General features: G+C 34.6%; 3 protein-coding genes across 5 annotated transcripts in view; 1 reads left to right on the forward strand and 2 right to left on the reverse strand.

Annotated features, from left to right (window-relative positions):
• The window catches only part of LOC107862509 (ubiquitin-conjugating enzyme E2 2), a 9,462-nt gene extending 8,864 nt beyond the window's left edge, over positions 1-598 (forward strand). For both annotated transcript variants that reach the window (XM_016708111.2, XM_047409773.1), the window contains exon 6: positions 102-598. In XM_016708111.2, the coding sequence (XP_016563597.1) occupies positions 102-230 (129 nt within the window). In that variant the 3' untranslated portion in view covers positions 231-598. The remainder of the gene's footprint in view (positions 1-101) is intronic.
• A 719-nt stretch (positions 599-1,317) lies between these two features.
• LOC107862510 lies at positions 1,318-4,353 on the reverse strand. 2 transcript variants are annotated; one of them, XM_016708113.2, is made up of 6 exons: positions 4,195-4,353; positions 3,984-4,104; positions 2,771-3,128; positions 2,072-2,552; positions 1,937-1,992; positions 1,318-1,608 (listed from the first exon to the last, which is right to left on the reverse strand). In XM_016708113.2, the coding sequence occupies exons 1-6, from the start codon at positions 4,229-4,231 to the stop codon at positions 1,567-1,569; spliced, it is 1,095 nt and encodes a 364-aa protein (XP_016563599.1). In that variant the 5' UTR covers positions 4,232-4,353; the 3' UTR covers positions 1,318-1,566. The 2 variants fall into 2 exon arrangements, with proteins under 2 accessions (XP_016563599.1, XP_016563598.1); XM_016708112.2 differs by having other exon boundaries at positions 2,066-2,552.
• Positions 4,354-4,909: 556 nt separating this feature from the next.
• On the reverse strand, positions 4,910-13,334 carry LOC107862511 (ABC transporter A family member 2). The gene is made up of 16 exons (XM_016708114.2): positions 12,910-13,334; positions 9,722-9,953; positions 9,436-9,605; positions 9,158-9,343; positions 8,936-9,031; positions 8,655-8,855; positions 7,783-7,942; positions 7,474-7,700; positions 6,963-7,080; positions 6,815-6,891; positions 6,635-6,724; positions 6,367-6,510; positions 5,963-6,265; positions 5,796-5,876; positions 5,483-5,656; positions 4,910-5,372 (listed from the first exon to the last, which is right to left on the reverse strand). Exons 1-16 carry the CDS (start codon positions 13,276-13,278, stop codon positions 5,109-5,111), a joined length of 2,892 nt encoding a protein of 963 aa, XP_016563600.1. The 5' UTR covers positions 13,279-13,334; the 3' UTR covers positions 4,910-5,108.
• Positions 13,335-19,080: the final 5,746 nt, after the last annotated feature.

A 19,080-nucleotide genomic window follows, 5' to 3' on the forward strand; every position in this document is an offset into this window, starting at 1 on the left:
GTATAAGTAGTGATTTGTTAAGTAGGGGAGGGAGGTGAAAATGATGTTCCTCAAAAGGTGATGACTGCATAAATGATTATAACTTGCTTTTGTTCTTGCAGTCATTACTGTGTGATCCAAACCCCAATTCTCCAGCAAACTCGGAAGCTGCTCGGTTGTTCAGTGAGAATAAGCGGGAGTACAACCGGAGAGTTAGAGAAATTGTGGAGCAGAGCTGGACTGCAGACTGATACCACGAAATAGTGGTTGTTGCAACCTCAATCAGGGAGCTTCAAGGCTCCACTATGTTGTGTTTCCAGATACTTATGTCCGAAATTTTAATTATAGTGTAAAGCATTCGTGCTGTTTCTATGTGGTTTCTTGATGGCTACTCCTCTAGATTGGTGTTCAGTGCATTGGGTTGTCAAGCAGCTCCTGTAGATTATGACTTGTATTGGATTTGCTTAGAATGTGTTAGTTGCTCCAGCAAAGATGGTTTTCAGATACTTCCATTTCCTCTCAAGTGTGGATTTAACTTGATAGCCTTGCAGACCTACTATATAGACCAGCATTGTATGATCATATATTCAATCTATAAAGAAGCAATGACTTTTCATGAGCTTTTGGATCAATTGCTATCAATTTCGTTTTAGTTATTCGATTAGCAGATCTCTTACTGATCAGTTATTGGATGACACTATGTCCACCAATGAAACAGTTAAAGCTGAGTTTACATAGTTCCAAATAGGTCTAGCAATGGGAAGTATGAAAGCATGCTTCCTAGACACTGTTAAACTTGAGTCATGCAACAAAACTTGGTGAGTATCAAGAGACTTTTGGACGTTGTAACAGTGACTGACACCAATCTCAGTTTTTGTGATACAATGTCAAATCAAACACACCGAAAGGTTTTTTAGAATATAATATTCCAGCATGCCGTATCATTTCTAGGAGAAAAATAGATGTAAATATTTCCTAGAACATATGGCAGACAAAAGAGTTAGAATGGGAGGAAACCGTAATTTAGATGATCTGATGTGAAGTGAAACTATTGTTGTTACATAGTTTCAATTTTCACCTCAAACTTAATCGTCATAATATATTGAGGGTTTCTAATTTTATATACTCACAATTATCTGTGCACTAGAGCCAAAAGTCTATTAAAAACATCTCTATCTCATATCCTCAGGTAAGTGGTACAGAATGCGTACGCTCTACCCTCTTCAAACCTCACTGTTGCAATTATCGATGTGCTTGTTAGGAAGAAAAACAAGCAAGAACAAAGCATACTAACTAGTAGCAATATTAAGGTAACATTTCACAGCATAGATCCCAACATGATAAAAACATTTCCAGTATGGTAAAACCAAATGCAATTTAAACACATAAAAACAAGTATAATGCCCCAAAGTTTTGGGTCAAACTAGAACCAAACCAAAGAGAAGATGACTCTCTAGCATGCACACCCACATACACTTCCTCTCGACCCTTCTATCATCTATACAAGGAGAAGCTTCCTGCTTATGAACACCAAAATAAACAACCATATAAAAGTATGTTCAAATACTCTTCGATTCCATACACTGTTCAAACTTCTGTAATATTGATCTCTTCGGACTGTGGAGCATCCTGCAAAAAGTGATAGCAAAAGTTAACTATGGAATTATAAGGCATATGCTTACAGCAGCAACATAGCCAGTGAAGCGATGCTCACAATTGCAGTAAAAAAGATAGCAGTTAGTCCTTACTCAAAAAAGTCATGTTTGGCATAAAAGAGGAGTTTCTAAGAGAGAAAGGTGCCTTCAGGTTATAGTTCGATCAGACAAGACAAAAAAAATACAATACAATACTTTACTAGTACCGATAAGAGATTTAATCGACCAGAAAGGCTTTAAAATCTTCTGAAACTCAATGACAAAAATATGTCAAAAGGAAAGGCTATATTTTTTCTTCTTACCATATTCTCTTTGTCTTCTGGTAGGACCATCTCCACAGTACCAGCATTAGTAGGACCTATGATAAAGAAAGTTAATAAACCTCAGTAACATAAACAGCAAGACTTTTACCAAGAAAGGTAGAAACATACATTTACCTTCTACTCCAGCAGATTTCTTTCCCTTTCTTTTCACCTTATTCTTATTTGCTTTTTCCTTGGGATTTTCAAGTTTCTTTTTTATGGTACTAGAAACATCTGAAGATTTTGGAGTTGTAGCAACCTCTGTAGATTTTGGAGTTGTAGCAATCTTGTTTTCAGATTTACGGTTCTTAGTTGCAATTTCTTTGCTTGATGAAGTCTCCCTAGTTGGTTCTGCCACTTGAAAAGTTTCAATAGCATCTTTCTTCAAGACTTCAGGTTCTGATTTCTCAGTGCCAGCAACGGATGAAGAGCTACGCGCTTCTTCATCAGATGAAGGTGCTTCAGGCACATGGGAACAAGTCTCAGATACTTGCAACTGCTCAAAATCAAGAGAAATGTTGTAGCTCTCAAACAATTGTTTCACTGGCTCCCCAAGATGTATGAGGCTATAACGTTGCACATATGATTTCAGCTCATCCCTCAAACGTTGAAGAGGCTGAAATAAACAAGAGGCAGTGTTGGACTTGTCCACAACATTGAAATGGGAAAAATAGTGAAATTCATCAATTGCAGTGAACTTAATTAGAAAAAAGTGAAAAGTAACTATTGCCTTAGATCTTCAAGGCACACAGTAGGGAGAGTATTTTCATCATAATATATTCTGCAGAACGGAACCCTATTGGTGGAACCCTATTGGTGGAACATATATCTTACCTCACAGCCAGCTTCCAAAGCAAGTTTGAAAAACCCAAGAGAAATTGAATGCTTAGCAGCAGATTCAGAGAGCTTAATCTGGGATAGCCAATAGAGTGCAGAGAATAGGCGATTGCTTTCCTTTCCATTTGATGACTTTGCAACAGCTGAAAGCGGTGTATTAGTTTTCCCCTGGTTGATCACGGTCCTCTTTGATCTAGCCTCAGAAATAGGAGTGATAGTGCCCACAGATTTTGAGGCAGGGCTCGCAGTTGACTTAGACTGCATAGACAGCCTTCTTGGAGGTTTAGCAGCAGACTTTTCTTTGCCGAGATCAAGGACACTGATACTCTTACTAACACTTGAGACGGGTTTTCCCCTAATATGGGAGATGAAAAAAATTAAGCAAGCATGGACATTAGAGGAAACAAATATTTGGCTAAAATAAGAACAAAATGACTGGGAAAAGTGCACGTCCTTAAAGTCTCTGCGCGCTTGTGTACATGACAATAGTTTAATCAGATTTCTATTCCAAAGGAAAAGTGATAACCAAGAAACTTTACTTAGGCTAGGTTGTCTTTCTCCAGAACCCCATTTATCACGATTCACGACAAGGAACAACATAAAGCTTTAAAACCATGAATTTGCAGAAATAAAATTTGTAGGAGAATTTACTTGATTCGAGACCAGAAATCATCACGCAGTTCGAAGAAGCAGTTTAAAGTTCTATGAATATCTCATAGTGATTCTGTAGTAGTGCGCTGGTTTGATACAACATTTAGAGAACCATACCCCAAAAAGCTAGCTATTGAGGCGGGAGAAACTTAAGGCTATATAAGCCCCACATCAGTTCCTCATTTAACCAACGTGCGACTCAAGTCTCATTCCTTGCAATAGGCACACAGTTTGTAGGGCAATTAATCCATAACTGCTCAACATGCATGTTAACATAATTGACCTTCATACACATGACAGTATATCACGTATGCAGAATCAGCAAAATCGAAACAAATATTGAGTTTTTATTCCTTCTAATAATGAAACAAATAGATATTTCATCACAAACAGTTCAATGTAGGTCACCATTTCTAGGTTTGCAAAGTACCAGAGAATAAGTAATACCAGAATTATAAAATTCTTCACTCAAACAACATACCATCATGTAACCGCGTCTTTTTTACAGTCTAATCACACTAACTTCCTTATAAAAAAAAAAACAGTAATAGAGACGGACCTTCTCGGAACCGAAGAGTTGGAAGCATCAGTCAGAGGCGGCTTCTCCTCCTTCGGCTTAGTACCCGATCGCAGTGGATATCGAAGAAGCTTCGTCGCTGACGATGATCGCCTCGCACTCCCTACCAAAAAAAAAATTAAAAAAACTAACCGTCAATTACATATACATATACGCAAAATCATAAACAAAAATGGTAAAAATCTAATATTACCAGAAACAGAGGATTGATCTTTGCCGGAGACTTCCATTGGAGAATTTCAGGTTTTACGTAGAGAGATATATGAAGAGAGAGATAGGAGTTTGTGAAATTAGGGCTGCCAGTATATATATAGTAAGGAGAAATAGGAGTGGGCGTTTGGGCGGGAAATTTTACAACTGCTTCAAAAATCAAAATCTAAAAAAAAAATACTACTGTAGAAACGGCTCTTCGGGCTGGGCCCATTGACACGCTCTTATCTTATTATTACGAGTTTCAAATTTTGAATCTATACAATAACCGTTAATGCTGAGTTAGTGGCTTTTTACAGTTGACTAATGTTGATTAAGCACTAAAAATCAAATTAAGCTTACCTATCTTTCCTATATTTCTCCATCAAAGTGAAAAAGGGTGTACTTTTTATTTGCGTGATTATGCTTAATCAATAAATATATAACAACATTATTTAATTATAATCAATTAAAATATATTTTTATTTTATTAAATTAACATCAATGTTTCAAATCTTGAGTAAAATCGTCTCTTCCTTATTTTTGGCGTTGTGACGCCTGTCCTTTTTTCTTCGTTAGGTTTGCTCAACTAGAGTTGTCCTTATTTCTAATCAAATAACTATTTTCACATTTCATTAAGGGAAAAAATATAAAGTCGTTAAAAATAGAAATATTTTCATTATAAAAAGGCAGTAAATGTTACAACCAAAACGAAGATGTGGCTGGTATAATTTTGTAATATATTGATAAATTAGTGTTAACCAAAACGAAGCTATAAGATACAAAGAATCTGCCTGGAAACAAAATGTTCTGGTGACACACAAATACTCCAAATAGCAAACACATTTACAGCAATTCACCTATACACAAAAATAGTTTAAAGCCTTTTTTTACTGTGACTATTAAGTTCTATATCTATCATGAAGTTGCACCCGTGATCTGTGCAGGGTCGATCACAATTCCATGATTTTGTTTCTGTCGTCCTAAAATGTTTCTACCAGAAGTGGCTGTTGGAGGATCTCTTAGTTGAATATGAGCTGGTATTGGCATGTCTTGTGAGTGACCCGAAATGCAGAGTGTACCAGAATCATCTTGTTCCCAATACACTTCTACCATAGTACCGATAGGATTCTCAGCAGATTCTGTTCCTGGGATTTTCACAAATCTTGCTCCTACAGGTATCTGAATAGTCACATAAATGAAACAGCGTTACTTATTTCACAGAGATTAGAGTTTTCGCATGCAATCTCATCAAGAAAATTAGGAAATCGAGAATCTGATAATCTACTTACTTGAAGTGAGAGCCCCGTATTCAAAGTAAGAGTTGCAGAGCTTCCTTCAGCCACATCTTCCAATTCTGCTTGTCTAGCAATGTTTAGAAAAACTTCTTCAAGAGTTGTAAGCCCCAGCTGGATATCTGATATGCCAAATTCCATATCTCTAGCTTGTAGCTCAGCAAAAAAGTCCTGATTGAAGGTAAAAGCCAGTGATCACCAAATGAGCTAAAAGTCCAAAACTCGTGTGCATGTAATTCCACAATATAGTAGCAAGACCAGAAATGATTTTAAACCAATCTAATCTCATAGTTGCTTTAAAGATTTTTACCGTCAACAACTTCTCCTTGTCATGGGGAATAATATAGGTTAGGAAGGATTTATTTTCCTCTTTAGGCATCACGTCCAGACGCTGTGTACAAAGCTAGCAAATCAGAACCAGTTCCTCTAATAGTTTCAGAAAAGAAAGGGAAAAAGCAATAGGCATCTTTGACATACACTTTTAAAGAACTGTTTCAATGCTTCAGGTTGAGATGTACTCAAACTATCTTCCCTTTCAGGAGACCCATTTGTCCCACCAGAAAAGCTTACGTTAGCAATGAAACCAGTTCCAAACTTCGATTTCAATCTTATTGAAGTTCCGATGCAACGAAGTCTACCCTTTGCCATGATGCCAATGCGGTCACTTAAGATGTCAGCTTCTTCCATTGAATGAGTGGTCAGGATAATGGCACGCCCTTTTTTAGCATCCTCAATTATGTCCCAGACATGTCTTCTAGTTATTGGATCCATACCAGTAGTCTATGAAGGGTTTTCATGTTTTAGATAAGAGAATGTCATGATAAACTTTTTTAGCATACTTCTGATAAACTCACGAGAATACTTAATTTTCCAAAACCTACCGGTTCATCCAAAATGACCAATTTTGGTTCACCAATTAGAGCAATAGCGACACTGAGGCGTCGTTTCATTCCTCCACTGTAACTACCAGCTCTCATTCTGGCTGCATCTGTGAGTTTTACCTCGGCTAGTGACTTCTCTACAACCTGTGATTTGATCAAAGAATTAGGTAAGCAGGATTTATAAACACTCTATTCGGTGCTATCTTGTTCATCATATCTTTCGATAAGCATAAAAAGCTAGATATTGCTTAGTTTTATATGTTCTCACCTCTTTTATCAAAGCAGGAGGTAGACCTTTAATGCTGGCAAAAAGATGCAGGTGTTCTTGACCAGACAATGCATCCCAAAGAATATCAAACTATAAAATGACAAAAATGAATGATTCATCGAACACAATATTGCTAGTGCAGAGTCTGAAGAGAAACATATAAAGATAAAAAATAGTCACCTGGGGACAAACCCCGATCATCGCTCGAATATTTGACATGCCTGCGGAGCTTCTTATGGACTGACCGTAAACTAGTGCTGTTAAAAGCAGATTCGTGTTATACGTAAGTAATTTGCAATGAACACAGAGAGTGAGAAAACTATATTACCATCCCCTGCAGTAACAGGTGTAATCCCAGTCAAACAATTAATAGCAGTAGTTTTTCCAGCTCCATTTGGGCCAAGAAGACAAAATAGCTGATCCTTTGCAAGTTTCACCCATAAGCCCTGCAGTATTGACTCCAAAGAATGAGATGCAGATGCAAGCAGGGTAAAGGTGTAGGATCTCCAGAGACTTATTAAATACCGATGCTAGTTTCTTCTAACTTATATCTTTTGAAATGTGGACTTCTCATTTCCCATATGCTATTCTTACACATGTAAAACATGTACAGAATGCAGACTAAACACATATGTTGATTTGAATTAATTGCCGGGGAAATCCAAAGAAGTTGCAAGAGAATTTAAAAAAAAATAAAAAATTGAGACTAGTGTCGAACTAGACTCCATGATTGATTCCTATCTGAACATAAAGTGTTTTTTCTTTTCTCTGCAGATGACGTAGGTTTGCACAGAGAAAACAGATAACGTTAGTTTCTCATAGACCAATAGATAAAATACCTTGAGTGCATGATAAGGAGATTTCCTTTCGCATTTACAACAGCCCATCTTTGTTGTTCCGGGAAATATCTTTACAAGGCCATGTAGTTGAACTGCAACATTGGGATCAACTTCACCTTGCATAGCTAGCCGTTTAACAATGTTTTCTTCTTCAAGAACATCTTCATCATCTGGTGTAATACTATCCATGGCTGGCACTGAACCTGTGCAGCTACAGATACTACCCTCTGAAAACAAAGTGGACGGCCTTAAAGCTTTGTCACAGTATGATCAATATTCATTATTAAGGTACTAACAAATTTTGGTTACCTTTCACCTTAGTTCCACCTTTGCCTGTCCAGTAGCCAGGAGTCAAGAAGTAGAACACCGACTTTCTCACACCAGAAATATTCGGAAGTATGTTATCCAAGTAAATAGCAAGAACAAACCACAGAAAGAATGTTGACACGAGCCATATGTAAATATCGTTCTGTTAAGAGGAACAGCAGATAATGGATCAATGTGAGATGCAAGATGACCTGTGTTGCTCGGACTCTTCAAAAATGTCAACAGTTGCGTGTCGGTTCGCCAAAACTAGTGTATTTTTGGAGAATCCGACACAGGTGCGGCATCGAAAGTGAAGAGTCCGTGCAACTTAGAAGATGACTGTATGAGACTGAAAGCAACATTGTAAGGCTTTAGGACAAAAATGAGACTTTTCGAGATAGCCTTTAATCTAATAGTTCCTTTTTAATATTTTGCATAGTTTGTAAAGGAGATGTGACCTTAATTGTAAAGGAGATGTGATCCTTGTTTCATGGAATAATTTTTATAAAGAAGTACAGTAATGATTGGATAGTTAAGGTCTTCGACCAACATTTGTAAAGCTTATGAAGATATGTATGTGTGCTTTTAAGAAATAAGAATGAATGAACTCATAGTTCCGGTAGAATTTTATTCCTCTCTACAATTCCAAAAACTAACATTATCAAGACCCAGAGTCTCTCCTCCCTCCCGCCATAACCCATTTTCCCCACTCTCATTCAAAGTCATGGAGTTGTAACAATGATGAGAAGTGATCAAAAAGTAGCTACTGAAATCATGCACGAACAAACAAAGTCCTTAATATCAAAATGCTGCACCTCGTCCCCAAAATCAAGAAAACTGGAAACTAAAAGAGAAAACCCCTATTTGCATCTTACCATAGTTACTACACACTCTGTATCATTAAAAGTACATTCTGTCCTCCCGCTCCAGCTGACACCAGGATCTTCAGGAGTGGCAGTTGCATCAGCAAGTAACTTAAGACCTTGAGCAAGAAGATCTGGTGGGAACAATGACCAAATGATCCTATAGCTCTTTTGGTATTTCTTGCTATAGGGAAATCCAAATGCTGTTACAAGCTGAAGAAATGAAAGACGAGAAATACGTTATCCAAGTGAGTCGGCAATGGATAGTAATCAATTCGAGGATAAGCACTTGCCTGAGTCATGAAACCAACAATAAAGGTGAAGAAGCCTACAGTTGTTGTTGAAGATGACTTGCTAATAAAAGCAGATAGCATATATGCAAAACCAATCTGTCCACAGGAGCAGAAATGCTATATCAGTGGACAAAAATATTAAAGTAGTTTTCCTCATTCGAAGTTGCACATGAATGCAGATTGTATTTGGCGAAAAAGTTAAATTGAACGGCGGAGGCTAACCATATTAAATTGGAAGAGGAAAAAAAGAAGAAACACGACCGCAAAGTTGTTGTTCAAGAAAAAATCAAATTGAAACATCATCCCAAAGAGAACTGTGAGAAGAGAAGCGAGAAGTGTGATGCATCCATCCCACGTGAACCATGACAACCAATAGGCAGTATCATACAGACCCATCATAGTCATTGCCTGTAAGAAAAATGTGACATTTAGAAATTCAAAATCTTCCATGAAGTACAAGAATGGTATTATCTCTTATAAAAATGCCAGAGATATAATACCTGCCGAAGTTTGAGTTCCTTTTCAATGACCAAAACGTTGATTTGGAAGACAAAGCCAAACATAGCAACAGCCAAGAAAAAGGTAGGCCCAACGGCACCCAAAGCAGAGAAAATTTCAAAAGCAGGATGTGCAAATTCTTTGAAGCTGACAACCCAACTGAAATTTGGATCTGAAAATGTACATAATCATAGGATAAAGGTGAGCTTAGGAAAAGAAAAACTTGATATAAACAACCACAATCCATTTACAGGTTCAAATCCAGTAGTAAATATCAAATTTATATACCTCCAATCAGAGATCTCGCAATTTCTCGTTCTGCTGCCAGTTGAAGTGGGATTTGGAACTTAAAAGTTGGATCTTCATAGGTTCCTCGTTTGGTAATTGGAGTGGAGTTTGTCTGTATCCCATAACTTATTATGCTAGCATTCCTTTCAACAAAGTGCAGAGCCCCAGGAACACGCATAGGGTTCTTGAAAAGCCATTCATCCACTTCATCTTGTGTTCTAAATGACAAAACCTGCGGAAAAGAAGCATACAATGATAGGTCAATGCTCCAACAAGGACTTCGATTTGAAATATGAAACTGAAGAATGCACCAAATTAGAGGAACCATTGGATGAAATAAATTGTTAAACAAGACATTGGCACACTCAACGGACAGCAATCAATCTTTTAATGGAGTGAAAAATGGTGCATCAAATTAGAATTTACCAATGCTATTCGTAAGCTAGATTTTGTGCTTGTTGTTAATATGTTGAAATAGTCACATCACCTCCATGACAAAAGAGAAAGCTAATAGTGAGCACTCGACTCTTGGGCTAGAAAACATAAAGATTAATTGTTCTGTTTTAGGGAGGCAAATCGGGAAGAGGATAAAAGGGCAGCCCGGTGCACTAAAGCTACCGCTATGCGCGGTGTCCAGGGAAGGGCCCCACCACAAGGGTGTATTGTATGCAGCCTTACCTTGCATTTCTGCCAGAGGCTGTTTCCAAGGCTTGAACCCGTGACCTCCGGGTCACATGGCAGCAACTTTACCAGTTACTCCAAGGCTCCCCTTCCAAATCGGGAAGAGGATGATTTGGCAAAATGAGTGACTGTATTACTAGAATCAACCATGTTTTCAAGATAGAAGATCCTCCGAGGCCGTTCAAGTCAGACAAGATACAGATGATTAACTTCACCCTTAGGCCAGACAAATCATACCTCAGATTTTGATATGGAAGTTTCACCTCTATTTTTTTGTAATCTTATCAACTTGTAAAGGCTGGGAGTCCTTTTATATTCCTTTATTTTGGCTTAGGCAATCCATTTGTTAAGAATATGTAAAAGAGTGGGAATGTCCACTCTTTTCAAGGGGAGTTCCCTTGGCATACTCTCACGCTATAAAAGCACATAACTAATATTATTCATGCACATCATGTTTCGTGTAAGGAAATGGTAAGGTCCATTTATCATATAGGCATTGAGGACGTAAGACACCGTGTCTCCCTACATCATATGTTTAGTTAATTCCAAATCCTCTGCCATGACAAGTTAACTTGAAAAAAACACCTGTAAATAACAAGTTAACATGTTATTTTCATGGTTTGCCAGATGAAAAACACACCATAAGTCTCTTTCTCATTTTCACATAGGTCAGTTCATTCAGGGATTGCATTACTAACTGCTGCTCTTAGGTGAAAAAGTAGGTCTGTCTGGAATAAAAGATTACCCAGACATCTCGTTACATCATGCAGAGGCGGATCCATGATTAAACTATGTAGGCTAATTATTCTGGGAAAGCTGATCTCAAGTGCTTGTAACAAAGAATTTCTTAACAAAAACTGGGTCCTGCCGAACATATGTCATAGACTACATCCGCCCTGGCAGCAAGGGCCCTGGAGTACCCTTGAGACATAAGAGACTAGCCATTTCCTCCTAAACATAAAAGGGCGTGAAGTTTCCAAGCATATTTTTACATTCCTTCTTGCTGGCCTGCCTTCGGAGTATGAAAGCTTTGTCACTACGGCAAAGCCTCAACGACCAAAATCAACTATGGCTGAGCTTCGGTCCAGCTTGTTGTTACATGAGTCTTGGATGCATCCTTTTCCTATGTTGATGATCTTGGATACTAACCGAGTCCACACTCGCCCGAGAACATCGTACAATTGTAAAATTAAGCTAGTAAAGAGATGCGCTAGACCTATAACATGGAGAGGACACAGACATTTTTGGCAAACAAGTGTCAATTTATTTTCTGAAATAATACGAATAGGAGAAAGTGAGTTTATTGCTTGCAGGTAAGCTGTACTATCAGATATTATTGGAAACTTTTAGGTTACAAGATCAGAAAAAATCTACTTTATCCTGGCTGATGGTTAACCAAAACTTTCCCCTCACAAGAAGGTTCAATAAAGTACTTACAGGAATCTGGAGAAGGGAAAAAACATAAGACACAAATCCTCAGAAGCTCTAGATGTTATTACTAAAAAAGTGGCACTGTTTGAACAAAAGAAAATACCAAGCAAGGTAATTTTAAAAGCTCTAATCGGGTTTATTTCGTGATTCATACTGTTAAGCTTTAACTCCACTTGCGTGAGCTCGTTCACATTGTCAGTCTCAAGCCCGGATAAAGGGGCAGCCTCTCAACACCATAACAGTAGGGGTAAGGTTGCGCACATCTTATCCTCCCGAGATCCCACTTGCAGGATTACACTAGGTTTATAGTTTGTGTTGTTGTTGTACTGTTTAAGTCTTAATTCATATTTATTTCTTTAAGCAAGCAAAAAAAAATTTCTTCAACATTCACAAAGGTTATTGGTTTCTTAACGGTGTAAGACCTTTCGATCTGTTAACGGTGTAAGACCTTTCAAGAAAACTGTGTGGCCTTGGTCCAATGCGACTAATATCACACCATGTAAGAGTATCTTTGGGCTATTAAGCCAAACAAACTCCAAGTCAACATACTATAAGATTCATATGATAATTAAAAAATAAAATAAAAAACTAACCCTGCAAATAACTCAAAACTACTCAAGCTCAATTATCCCCAAATTATAACCACTCCCCAGAAGATATTTTTTTTTAATAATTGTGGTGTCGAGCCACCTTCCGTGTACCTCGACTAGTTCCACAAGATACCTGCCACCTCCCACCAGGCCACTACCAACAGATATTGGGCAACTCTGTCCATTAAGATCAGGACAAATAAAAAGAAATCATCTCGTATTTTTTGTCTCTATGGAAATTTGAGACTGAGAGCTCATAGTTCTCAACCACTTAACATATCTTTTTCAAAGTACATAAATAAATAAAATTTGGTATAAGAAAGGAAAAATAAGAATCGAACCTATGTAAATGTTTAAGCAGTCAACCAATTGAGCTGCTAAGATTTCTCCGTAAAGAATAGAGATCATTTGAAAAACCATGAGATCATGAATAAATCAATTGAGTGAAAAAGTCAACTATGAGTATATATATACACACATACATACCTTTGAGGAAGGAATTTCCCTGCCCGGATTATTAGCCATAATCCGGCTGACAATCTGCCCAATCTTCGTACTCTTAGAGCCACTCCAAACAAAATCATAACATGGAAAACTAATAAAATTCTTCTCCTCACAAGCCGGAATTGGCGGAAACACCAGCGCTTCCGGGTCCCGCACATTTTTATACGATGAGGAAGAAGAAAAACGAGCTTCGATAGCTTTCTGAATTACGAATAAAAGGAAAATGAAGAAGAGAGATGCGAATAGTTGAAGGAATGTAGCTGTTTTATTTCGCCATGCGACTATATAGTTTTTATATAATAATGCTTTGTATTGTTGTTTTAGCAAAGGGAATCCCCTCTGCACTTCCATGGCGTTCGATAAAATATTCGTTAACCGAAGTTTTAGTTCTTTTGGGGGTTGTGAGCAAGTTAGTTGATGCACTTTATATGCCAAGAGAAAAATGAAGGCGCGTCTTTTCAGGTTGATTGTTTTTCCATTTTTGCCCCTTTCAGTATTTTTGTGTTGGGTTAATTTAAGGTTTATTTTAGAGTAGTGCTACCACTAGTTTTGTTATTCAAATTGATTCTACATGTCATGGAATCTTGATAATAAAAAATTTACTTGCACAGAATTTATATTAAATTAATTTGATTTTTATATATATGAAAGTATGTATTTAATTGTGGAATTGGAAATTTTAGTAAGTGAATTGGAGATTTTATATGCACACAAAAAATAATAATAGTCATTTGATATAAGACGTATACTGTTATGGCGAAAAGTGATCAACTTAATTTTATAGCTTATTGTGTTTATGCCACTACATATGTGGTTGGCAACTTACCGTATTCATAAGATTGATGTAATTTGTAAACACTAATATTTGGATGGATTTATATAGCTTATGATTTATAATCATTTAAGTTAGAAACTCTAACTTGTAATTTTTGGCTTGTATTTTTAGTTTAGCTTAAAAAAGAATGCTTAAAAGTATTTTTTATTTACTAGTCTTAGTTTAGCTTAAATAAGCCAATGTGAACAGATTATAAGTTGTAATAATTCAATAGAATATAAGGTTGCAAAGTCAAAAATGGATAGGGTGCTGAATATCTTTCCTTGTTGTTTCTGAGAAAATTTCAACCAATAAATTATGGGAAAGCAACAAAGTGCATAATACTTTAAAGCCTTCCGCTTATAATAATAATACTACTTAAGAACATTTCTAAATGATGATTTCAAGATCTACAGGCTATAGCCATTCTGTCACAGCATAACAATCTTAGAATTTGTCTCTCTCAGTTATATAGAATCTCTCATCAGTAAGCCTATTTTTCTATATTATTATCCCCCAGTCTTGGTAATGAACTTTGTATTAAATTAAAAAGTTTCTAAGCTATTATTTTAATATTTTTATATTATTTTCATGATCAAATGTGGTTTAAGAAGTAAATATTTACTTTATGTATGTAGTACTCCCTCCGTTTCATAATAAATGAATTATTGGATTTTGGCACACTGATTAAGAAAAAACATTAAAGACATAAATTTAACACAACTTTTCATTTTTACCGCAAAAAAATAAAAGAACTGACCTTGTAATACCTTTTCAAAAGTTAATTGGTTGTCAAATATAAGCGTAAATTTGAAAAAAAACTCAATGATTCACTTATTTTGAAACACCAATAAATACCTCAACAATTCAGTTATTCTAAAACGGAGGGAGTATTAACTTGTCGCATTCATTAAGAAGCAATGTTTTAGGAAGCAATTAAAAAATGACTAGTTAATACTCTCCCTGATTTAAAATAATTGACTTTTACTGACTTGACACTTCCTATAAAAAAATATTTACTATTAAAAGTTTATTTTATTAAATTAATTTATTAATTATATTTTGTAAATATAAATTTGACTATACATCACTTATGTAATTATGTAGATCACTTATGTAATTATGTAGTCATTTAATAATATGGGTATATCCACAAATACTTATCCATTTTTTATTTGATATATATTTTAAGAAACCATAAACAGAGGGTTATTTTACTATATAATCACTTTTTGAATATAATAAAAAAAATTACTTTTAAAAAATGCAATGAGTAATGTATTGTATTTAATATCAAGGATAAAATAGATAAAAATAGGTAAATTATTTATTTGCTTATAAACTGAATAAGTATTATTGTACATTCAAAATAAAAAAATCGACGGAGAAAATAGTAAAGCATAATAAAATTTGAATAAATAAATTAAAATAAATACTTTTAGTATGAGGGTAACTAAAATTAAATAAAGGGAGTGATAATAATAGATTAAAAATTAAGTGATAAATTATTTCTATATATTCTATATCACAATATAAGTGAAAAAAGTGAATATTTATTTTTAGTAAAAGTGAACAGATGAAAAAGAAAACTAATTGGAGGAAAAATTCACATTGGTCGCCGCAATACGATCCCCAATTAGTCAACCAACAAATCGCGTTGTAGCCGCGATCTTCACATTGATCCTCCTATGTTGTGATTAGTACTTATATTTTTTGTTCACATGGAGAGGGACAACATGGTCATTTTGCTGTTACGCTGTTGGGGGTACTTTGGGGTTTTACAAATATCCAACAATCCCCACTCATAGTCCATATAGTAATATTTTGGGGAATTTACTGTAAATAATTATCAATCTCCATGGTTTTCTAATTTAAATATTAGAGATAGTCAATCAGTGTCCAAAAATTCTTTATCACTTTGAACCGAAAGAAAAACAATGATTTTTTTAATTAAATAAATTCTAAACGAAACTGATTAGTTGTGCTTATTCAACGGAATAAGCTGAAGTCAGCGATTTAAGCTGTATTCCAAAACAAATAAATAAAACCATTTTTTTATAACAATTTAATTTTCTCAATAAACAATAATACAATTGATTATGATTTATAAATTACTCCCTCCGTTTATGTTTTCTTATCCATATTTTACCTGACATACCTTAAAAAGTGATAAATAAATGATAATTTTATATATCACTCCCAATTATTATATGCTGAAAATGTATTAAAAAAATTTATTAGTATAATAACGATAAAAAGAGGTACAGAGAAATAAATTATTTCTTAATTTTTTTTTAACTAGAGAGGACAGTAATTTTTACTACGAAAAGGTAAAAGTAAATAGAAGGATTAAATAAAATCGTTTTATATGAAAAGTGTTATGATGGCTTTAAAAAAAAAATTGTGTGTTGATCAAAGTGTAATGTATCATATATACCCAAACCTATTTCTTCCACATACTGTCTTGATTATTTTAATTTATGTATACGAAGGTTTCATGCACTCTCATGCTTCCTTCTCAATTAAGAAAAAATCAAAAGGAACCAAATATAATATTATCCAAGCTCGTAAACCAGACTGCTGGATCAAAATCGAAACATAGTATGTGAAAGCTAGTAATTATAAATCTCAAACGATGATAAATCAAAGACAAAAAAATCATTAATGCAATATAGTTTGATTAACACTAATCTACATATTAAAATCAAATATAAGAGCATAAAACTCTTAAGAAGAATAATTCTCCCTAAATAAACTTTTTAATAATTATATTGTAAATGTTATTGTATTGGGTACAACAACAACAAAAAGTATTTTGAAGAAAATGTATTTGATTACTTTTCATGAATCTGTGTCCAAATGAGTTGATTGCCGCTTAGTACCTTATTAATCGTTAGACCTATGAATATAATATTTTGTTAAACAATTCATGTAGACTTAAATTTGTAGAATAATGACTTTCCTGATTTTTATATTTTTGGGAGACGTATGACTTTGTTAATCTGATGCAAAGGCTTTGGACACTAGAGAAAAAGAATGAAGTGTATGGTCAAATAACTAATTGATCTACTACTATATTATATCTCGAAAATGCTGAAAATTTTGAAGCAACTATAACAATTTAATAATATGACAACACAATTGGAAAACTATGTGTGATCGTAATATATGTTTGCTAATGGTGGTTGGTAAATAAATTCCAATGTATTTAACCCGAATCTATTTCATCCACGGAATGTCTTGTTAATTAAGTTTTTACGAACTTTCATATTATTCTTTTCAGATAAAAATAAAATTATGCAGGGGATGAAAAGAAATAGTATTACTTGAGATTCAAAGAGAAGAGTCAGAATTTTAGTTTATGAATAGTTAATCATAATTTTTTTTTTACTGAATCGTAACTGAATTATATTCGTGTTGCAGAAACTTTTTAATGAAAATACCAGGTTTGAGTCAAAGTTGTTGGTTATTATGTATAATGTGTCATGGATTTAGACATCAAACATGTGACACTTGGCAATTCACTCACATGCTCACGCTTTTGTTGGGTCAAACTAACCTAAGACACTAGGAATCATTAACGAAAGAAAGAACCTGAGAGAATTTTTATGAAGATTTGTATTAGAAAACTTGAAAGATTTATTTGATGATTTTACAAATAGATACCCCATTATTTACACAGGTCCTACATATTTACACTTATGTTCCTTTCCCTAGAATTTTCTATGTGTCTAGAATATTTCAAGAACCTTCTATACAATTTAATGAAATTTTAAAGTCTTCTACGAGAAATTTTGGTACTTTCACAAGTAATAGAATCTTGCTTATGTAAAATTCCACACGGCAATGAGAAGTGTCATGTGGCGGTTATGTGACATGATGACATGACGGGTCATCACAATTGGCTCCACTCCTGCGAGATCATCACAAGATATGGCAAATGTCCTTTCTGTTGAATTCGTTGATATGAATTAATTGTGGCTTATTTTGAGCGTTACTTTGAATTGAAGATTTTCATTATTTTTAATGCTGATGCACTGTGATTTCGAGTGGAATAATGAAACTTTTCTCTTTTTGAGAACAAATACGTCCTTCGTTCAATAATACTTGTCCATTATATCAAAGTAGATATCCAACAATAGTTATAAAGTTTGAAAAAATAATAAATAATTTATTCATTTTTATTATTTTTTATATTAAATATTATTCATTAACTAATATATTTTTAAAATGATAAATTAATTATATTAAAATGATAAAATAAGAAAGTTATCTCTATTATTTTTTATTTTTAAAAACATATATCAAAAAATAATTATTATTATTATTGAGCGGAGAAATTAAATATTTTTCAATCTCATTCAAAGGCTTTTTTTTCCCTCTTAAAAACGGATAAGCTGTCTGGTCATAGAAGTGGAGCAACTATTATACATGTTCCACCAAAAAAACTATTATACATGTGAAATTGCATCTTTATTCGTTCACTTTAACATAACATACTTTTTATAATATCTTTACAATATCATATTTTAAATATAATAAACACAATACTTTAAAAATATATAAAGAAATACTAGTAACTATTGTTAATAATAAAACAAATTAAAAATTAAGTAATAAATTATCTTGTAATTTTTAACGATAAATAAAAGTGGATGGCTGAGATCCACATTTGATGGCTATTTGTACTTGCTTATTCTTCTGATCCTCTTGAGTATCCGAATCACTGGACAGATCAATATATCTTACCTAAGCATTACTTAATTTTTACGCCCTTCACTAGATATCTACGGTCCAATCCCGGACCCTCTTAAATTAAACATCTTAATAAATTTAAGCTTATGCTTTCGTAGCATCAAATTATTTATTGTAATTTTTAAAAGAGAAAAGGCATCTTTTCCCCTCGAACTTATCGCCACAATTCACTTTAGCACTTAAATTTAGCTTCCGTTTATTTATCCCCCTTAACATCTTTAAAGTGAATTATTTTCACCCCTCAAAACTGAATACCACTCTCACGACGAAGAGTGCGCTATACACGCGCCACGTCATTGCCAAATCAGTGTCACATCAGTGTCATGTCATTTGTCACGTAAGAATTTCATATTTTTTTTTAATAATATCACACACTTAACTTTTTATATATTTTACAGGTAGTAGTGAAGTTGGAATCACAGGAGGTATGTAAGAGGGATAGTTTCAAGTATCTCGGGTCCGTGATCCAAAGTAACGGTGAGATTGACGAGGATGTCTCGCACCGTATTGGGGCGGGATGGATGAAGTGGAAGCTCGCGTCGGGGGTGTTGTGTGATAAGAAGGTGCCGCCCAAGCTGAAAGGC

The sequence above is a fragment of the Capsicum annuum genome, chromosome 3 (assembly GCF_002878395.1).
Source record: "Capsicum annuum cultivar UCD-10X-F1 chromosome 3, UCD10Xv1.1, whole genome shotgun sequence".
NCBI lineage: Eukaryota > Viridiplantae > Streptophyta > Magnoliopsida > Solanales > Solanaceae > Capsicum > Capsicum annuum.